Source organism: Vigna unguiculata, chromosome 10 (assembly GCF_004118075.2).
Source record: "Vigna unguiculata cultivar IT97K-499-35 chromosome 10, ASM411807v1, whole genome shotgun sequence".
In the NCBI taxonomy this organism is placed as follows: domain Eukaryota; kingdom Viridiplantae; phylum Streptophyta; class Magnoliopsida; order Fabales; family Fabaceae; genus Vigna; species Vigna unguiculata.
In genome coordinates, this window is record NC_040288.1 from 9,775,135 (window position 1) to 9,782,666 (window position 7,532).

The following is a 7,532-nucleotide window of genomic DNA, read 5'->3' on the forward strand; positions in this document are numbered from 1 at the left end:
CCATAATTTGAAAAAAAAAAAAAAACAACTAAGAGCTAACTCTCGGAACCCCATTGGCCATTTGAAAAAAAAAACATAACATTAAAATTTACCATCCATTACATGAAGAACACGTTCCATTCATAATTTAAAAAGGAAAGTTACTGATAAAACCTTCACACGTTCCATCACCTTTATGGTTCAAGTCCATCACTCATCAAGTTGCTTAGTTCACCAACAACAACCTTGCCCATGGCTTCTAATCCTAGCATCAAACATGGTAAATAGATCATAACTCCGAGATAATTACAAAAGATGATAATAACAAGTTAATTTCATGCAGAAAATATTTGCTTCTGAATTTAAACTCTATAGATATTATTCTATTTAGAATTTAACCCCACCTATGCGAAAGTTGGATTTCAAAATACTTTCTCTATCATTTTTTCAGAAAATTAACGAAATACAAAATATATAGAAGTGAAAAAGACCACACAGAGAAAACCATGTTACATGCCAGTTATATGCTTCTGAATTAATTTGATAAAGATAGTAAGTATTATATAATTCTTTGCATCTCAAATTTGCTAGGAATATATCTATAATGTTTTACTTTTTGTTAAATGTTTCCCTTTATCTTATATATAAAATATAATATCTCACAGTATTATTCTTCCCATGCACACTCTCTTTTCGTTATCAACTTATGAATAAATGACAGCTATGAAATTGTGGCATAGTTGAGTTATCTAAGCATTATATCAGTAAGAATATAGAAAGAGAGGCAGTTACTAGCCATAGGTTTCTCAACAAACTACACTCAGATTCAAAAATATCAGTAACAAGTTGTCTTACAACTAGTTAGATGGAATAAGAAAATTAAATTTGTTAAGTCTCAGACTTAACAATAAAAAAAACAAGGGCATGGCTTAAACGCGACAAAGGAAAGAATAATGGATTGGTGTTTTGGGATCTGTTATCTCCACTAAAAATTCCCACTATATAATTTAAGTGAACTCCATAATGTTTTTCGTTGTTACTGTTGATTTTGTTGCCCCCATTCTCTCCCTTCAACTTTTCATGTATAATAGGATTTGTTTATGGTTAAATTTAAATCAAATTAAGTCTCATAGGGAAAAGGGATTTGTTGGGGCATGATTTTCTTTCTAGAACCAATATAAGAAGCATTTTTTACCAATGATCTATTTCCCAAATCTAGTTCAATAATGCATGCATAGAAATATTACAAATAAGTGATTTTAAGCAAACCTATCACCGCATTATGTCAATTGCATAAATTTTCGTATCATAAACATTTCAGCATTCTAGAGTTCAAAATTAGTCTAAAAGGTAAATTTTGATAACATCTGCAAACATTAGATCTTAATACGTCTAAACAGATATAAATACTCACATTCTCCCTTGTGATCTATGACAAGAAATGATTTTGTCTATGCTTCTCTTATTCTACACCATCAAAGTTGTCCAAAACTCTTGCCCCAAGCCTGAACGTGCGGCTCCTTGTCCAGCTTGAATTATCTGTATACGAAATTTCACCCACGATACCAACACAATCTTTAAGATATAAGATTACATCTCATGTAAGAAGGGGCTTTTTTCCTTCCCTCTCTCTCACAATATTGCTCTTGAACTCTTCGGGCATCCAAATATCACTTTCTTCTTCAAAATCACCCTTAAGAACTACAATTTCCACCTTAGCCATCGATTCAGATCCTATACAGACAACCTCCTTAGTTAGGCCATCAACTAAACTTATTGTTAGGTTAGAACCATCCTCTCCTTCAATCCGACCTCCAGTAAAGACAGGCTAATTTCTTAATTCAGTAGTATGCAACTCCTTCCCACAGGTCTTGAAAAAAAAGTAAAAAGGTTGCATAAGAAATAACTTCAGTCAAGCTAAACAATTTCAAATCATTCAATTACAGCATATTTTCCAACTCCATTCTTTTAGCTCAGAAGAACATCAATTACAGCATTTTTTCCAAGCCCATCGGCTTGTTCATCTTCGCCTCTGCCGAACCCCCGGTGGTGTCCTCTTCCAAAATGACGTCCCCGCCTCCACCGGCACGTGCCGCCGTAACACGCTTCGGCGATTTGGTTGGTTGTCGTCGTCGACGCTAAAGGCACAACAACAACGTCGCGATGATCATTGACGCAACAACGATTGCGATAGTGGCGCCCATGAAGAGATTCTTGGATTTCTTATGCGTCATGGCCGAGGTTGAATTGGAGGAGGGAGACAAGGCTGGAGTCGGGAAGAAAGGGTTATAGGCCTTCAACGGCAGGCCATAGAGATCTATGTTTCCTCTGAATCAGGAGTAGGGGGAAGTGAAGAGCGTCTCCAGAATGGAACCGTTGAGGCGATTGAAGGAAACATTGAAGCTAGCGAGTTTGGCAGTGATGCTAGGTTTGACGAATTGGTAGGAACCTCGCCGTAAGAGCGTTGAAGCATAGAATTAGGATTCGAAGCTTAGGGAAGCTTGTCAATTGCTTTGTGTGGAGTCGAAAGGTTTGTTGAGGTTTAGGCTTTGGCCATTAGGTGTTTGAGATCGAGAAAAATTGAGAGAAGAGAAAGGTACGTTCGAAGAGGCGAAAACCTATACCTAAAATCTTTTTGCATACGAGTATATTATTTTTACATACGAATGTTTCTTTAGTAGGTAATTTTTTTAAAATAATTTTATATAATTATCTCTATAAAATAATTTTAACAAATTTTGTCAGTTTTACCTACAAAAATTTCATAGATAATGATTTTTTCCTTTTTACTTACGAATATTAATGTTATCTATGAAATTCTTTTGTAGATAAAAAAAATATACCTACGAAAAAAATTTCGTAGATAATAAACATTGGGAGAGAATGTTGTAGCTTAGTAGTATTGATTTGATCGCATCAATGACAACATTATCACCCATCAAGAGAATGTTGAAGTGCTCAACTTGGGAAATGCAAGAGAGATAAAAGAAGTGAAAATTGGCACTAGTGTAAAGAAAGAAATATGGGAACAATTATGTGCTCTACTAAATGAGTTCAAGAACGTTTTTGCTTGGTCATATAATGACATGTCGGGACTAGATACTAACATAGTGCAACATAAACTCCCTCTCAAGCCAGATTATACTTCCATCTTGTAGAAGTTGAGGAAAATGAAACCAGAAATGTCCTTAAAAATTAAAGAAGTAAAAAAGCAATTTGATGCTGGATTTTTGGCTATGGCGAGATATCCCCAATGGGTAGCAAACATTGTACTTGTGCCTAAGAAGGAAAAAAAGGTTCGAATGTGCGTTGATTACTAAGACTTGAACCGAGCTAGTCCAAAGGATAATTTTCCATTACCGCACATTGATACGTTGGTGGACAATACAACCAAATTCTCACTATTTTCATTTATGGATGGTTTCTAGGGTTATAATCAGATCAAGATGGCGGCTGAGGATATGGAAAAAACTACTTTTATTACATTGTGGGGAACATTTTGCTATAAGGTGATGCCTTTCGGTCTCAAGAATGTTAGGGCAACTTATCAAAGGGCGATGGTAGCTATTTTTCACGACATGATGCACAAAGAGATTGAAGTTTATGTGGATGATATGATCGCTAAATCCAAATCTGAAGAAGAACACCTCGTCAACATAAGAAGATTGTTTGAAAGGTTGCAAAAGTTTAAACCCCGATTAAATCCGGCTAAATGCACATTCGGTGTGAAAAAGGGAAAGTTATTGGGTTTCATTGTTAGCCAAAAGGGGATAGAGGTCGATCCAGACAAGGTGAGGGATATAATAGAAATTCCAATTTCCAACACGGAGAAGGAAGTGCGAGGTTTCCTGGGCAGGTTGAATTATATTGCTAGATTTATCTCCCAGTTAACCGCTACCTGTGAACCGATTTTCAAATTGTTGCGTAAAAATCAAGTTCTAGAATGGGACGAGGATTGTCAAACCGCTTTTGATATGATCAAACTGTACTTACAAACTCGCTGTTACTGCACCCACCGAAATCCGAAAGACCACTTATTTTGTACTTAAATGTATTAGAGGAGTCCATGGGTTGTGTGTTGAGCCAACACGACAAAATTGGGAAGATTGAGCATGCAATATACTATTTGAGTAAGAAGTTTACGGATTATGAGAAAAGATATTCTATGCTAGAACGGACTTGTTGCGCACTAGCATGGGCAACCCATCGTTTGAGACAATACATGTTGAGTCATACTACATGGTTGATATCCAAGATGGACCCAATAAAGTACATATTTGAAAAGCCTGTTGTCTCTGGGAGGATAGCACGATGGCAGATGCTTTTATCAGAATACGATATTGTATATGTCACTCAAAAATCCATCAAGGGTAGTGTTTTGGCTGCATATTTGGCTCAACAGCCCATTGATGATTATCAACCAATGCAACCCTATTTTTCGGATGAAGATATCATGGCTTTGTTTGAAGAGAATGAGGGAGGTCAGGATGAAAAGGCATGGATATTGTTGTTTGATGGTGCATCTAATGCATTAGGGCATGGAATAGGGGCGATGCTTATTTCTCCGGAAAGTCAATACATATCAATGGCAACAAGACTATGTTTTAATTGCACAAATAATATCGCAGAATATGAGGCATGTGACATGGGCATTCGAGCAACAATTGAATCAAAGGTAAAAGTTCTAAAGGTGTACAACGATTCAACTTTGGTTATCCATCAGTTGAATGGAGAATGGGAGACTCGAAATCAGAAATTAACCCCGTATCAAGCTTACATCAAGGGGTTGATAGAGTATTTTGATTTTTTAAGATTCCAACACATTCCTCATGAAGATAACCAATTAGTCGATGCTTTAGCTACCCTGTCATCAATGTTCGAGATTGCTCCAGACAGAGAACTACCAGTGATCAAAATGGAGAGTTATGAGGATCCAGTGTATTGTCATTTCATCGAGGAGGAGTCAGACGGTAAACCTTGGTATTTTGATATCAAACATTATCTTGAAACTCGGGAGTATCCTAAAAGGGCAACTGAGAATGATAAGAGAGCATTAAGGAAATTGGTTGCTAGTTTCATTTTAAATGGGGATGTCTTGTACAAAAGAAATCATGATATGGTTCTCCTCAAATGTGTGGATGCAAAAGAAACTGAAGTGATATTGAAAGATGTTCATGAAGGTACTTTTGGCATACATATGAATGGGCATTCAATGGCCAGAAAGATTTTGAGGGTTGGTTATTTTTGGTTAACCATGGAAAATGATTGTTGCAGGCATGTGAGGAAGTGTGAGAAATGCCAATTATATGCTGACAATATTAACGTGGCACCCACAACTTTAAATGTTTTGACATCACCATGGCCTTTTTCAATGTGGAGAATAAATGTTATTGGAGCCATAAAACCAAAATCATCAAATAGACATCGCTTCATACTAGTTGCAATTGATTACTACACCAAATGGGTAGAGACAACTTCTTATGCCAGTGTGACCAGAAAGGTAGTGAAGAATTTCATAAAAAGAGAGTTGATTTGCATATATGGTTTGCCTAACAAGATCATCACTGATAATGCTACCAACCTAAATAATCAAATGATGGCGGTATTGTGTACAAAATTTAAGATTCAACACCATAATTTTTCTCCTTATCGTTTGAAAATGAATGGGGCAGTTGAGGCTGCTAATAAAAATATAAAGAAGATTATACAAAAGATGGTGGTCACGTATAAGGATTGGCATGAGATGCTTCCTTTTGCATTGCATGGATATCGTACGTCAGTACGTACTTCAACTAGGGCAACACCTTTCTCTCTAGTATATGGAATGGAAGTAGTACTTCCTTTTGAGGTAGAAATCCCATCCTTGTGAGTATTGATGGAAACCCAATTAGAAGAAGTAGAATGGGTTCAAGCCAGACTTGACCAGCTTAAGCTCATTGAGGAAAAAAGGTTAACTGCGGTGTGTCACGGACAATTATACCAAAGAAGAATGAAAAAAGCGTTTGACAAAAAAGTGCGTCCCAGAGAGTTCCATGAAGGCGATCTAGTTTTGAAAAAAATCTTACCTATACAAAGAGACCATAGAGGCAAATGGATTCCAAATTATGAAGGCTCGTATGTGGTGAAGAAAGCATTCTCTGGTGGGGCACTAATTCTCAAAAGGATGGATGGAGAGGAGTTACCATTGTCAGTCAACTCTGATACGGTTAAGAAATTCTATGCATGATGATTCCATAATAGAGGATGCAACTAAAGATATTGACATTATTTTCAAGTTTTTTGTATTTCGTTTTATTTGATAAAAAATATATCATTTGGGTTTTTCATAAATTTGTTGTAAAAGTGTCACACTGAGCTGGTAATTAAAAATAATAAAAATATTAGTAAAAAGGTATATTTATGTTAAGAAAAAAATCACAGATGAATTCACTGAATGCAAAAAAAGGAAAATAAAAGGAAAGGAAAGAAAAGTAAGAGTTTTATGCATGCATTCATACACCCACATCATATCATACCATCAAGACTTTAAGAGCCCATAGGGGCAGGTTTTCACATGGGCTCACTCTACTTCTTCAAATGGCATTCACGTTGTGTTTGTTTATGCTTAAATAAATATATTTAGGTTCTCCTTTAGATGTAGACCCTCTCCTCAGGATTGATCTAATCTTTTTTCAAAAAGAAATCATATTTTCAAAAAGTTTATGTGTTTGGATCTGGGCCCTCTACATGGTAATGGTCGTCGAATCCTTTGGATGTAGACCCTCTCCTCGGGATTGGTCTAATCTTTTTCAAAAAGAAATCATATTTGCAAAAAGTATATGTTTTTGGGATCGGGGCCCTCTACATGGTAATGGTCGCCGAATCCTTTGGATGTTGACCCTCTCCTCGGGATTGGTCTAATATTTTTCAAAAAGAAATCATATTTGCAAAAAAAATTATGTTTTTGGATCGGGGCCCTCTACATGGTAATGATCACCGAATCCTTTGGATGTAGACCCTCTCCTCGGGATTGGTCTAATCTTTCTCAAAAAGAAATCAGTTTTGCAAGATGTTTATGTTTTTGGATTGGGGCCCTCTACGTGGTAATGGTCGTCGGATCCTTTGGATATAGACCCTCTCCTCGGGATTGGTCTAATCTTTCTCAAAAAGATTTAGTTTGCAAAAAGTTTATGTTTTTCTGGATCAGAACCCTCTACGTAGTAATGGTCATTGAATCCTTTGGAAATGAGGTTGTTGGTTTGTGACCTTTGATTTCATGTTTGGTCTTTGTTTCTTTTGAAACCGGACGAAATTAGTATCTCTATCTTTACTTATATTTTTTTGAGAATATGAAAATTTAAAATTCTCATATTATCAAGCAAAATCTAAGTAAAGAGGGACAACTGTCAACACTCAATTTCGTCCAGCTAAATAAATAATAGAATAAATAATGATAATTTGTTTTTTCAAAAAAAATAATAAAAAATAATAAAAAGTAAATATGTTTTTCCTTTGGTTTTTCTTTGTCTAAATAATAATAATAATAACAATAAATAAATAAAAAGAAAAAAAGA

General features: G+C 35.7%; 1 protein-coding gene across 1 annotated transcript; it reads left to right on the top strand.

The window, feature by feature from the left end:
- Positions 1-4,045: 4,045 nt before the first annotated feature.
- Positions 4,046-5,848, top strand: LOC114165205. Its single transcript, XM_028049866.1, has one exon. The coding sequence runs from the start codon at positions 4,046-4,048 to the stop codon at positions 5,846-5,848; it is 1,803 nt and encodes a 600-aa protein (XP_027905667.1).
- The last annotated feature ends 1,684 nt before the right edge of the window (positions 5,849-7,532 follow it).

Bases quoted from the DNA above. Each gene is read 5' to 3' on its own strand.
- LOC114165205 (XM_028049866.1), top strand. From the start codon at position 4,046: ATGGGTTGTGTGTTGAGCCAACACGACAAAATTGGGAAGATTGAGCAT.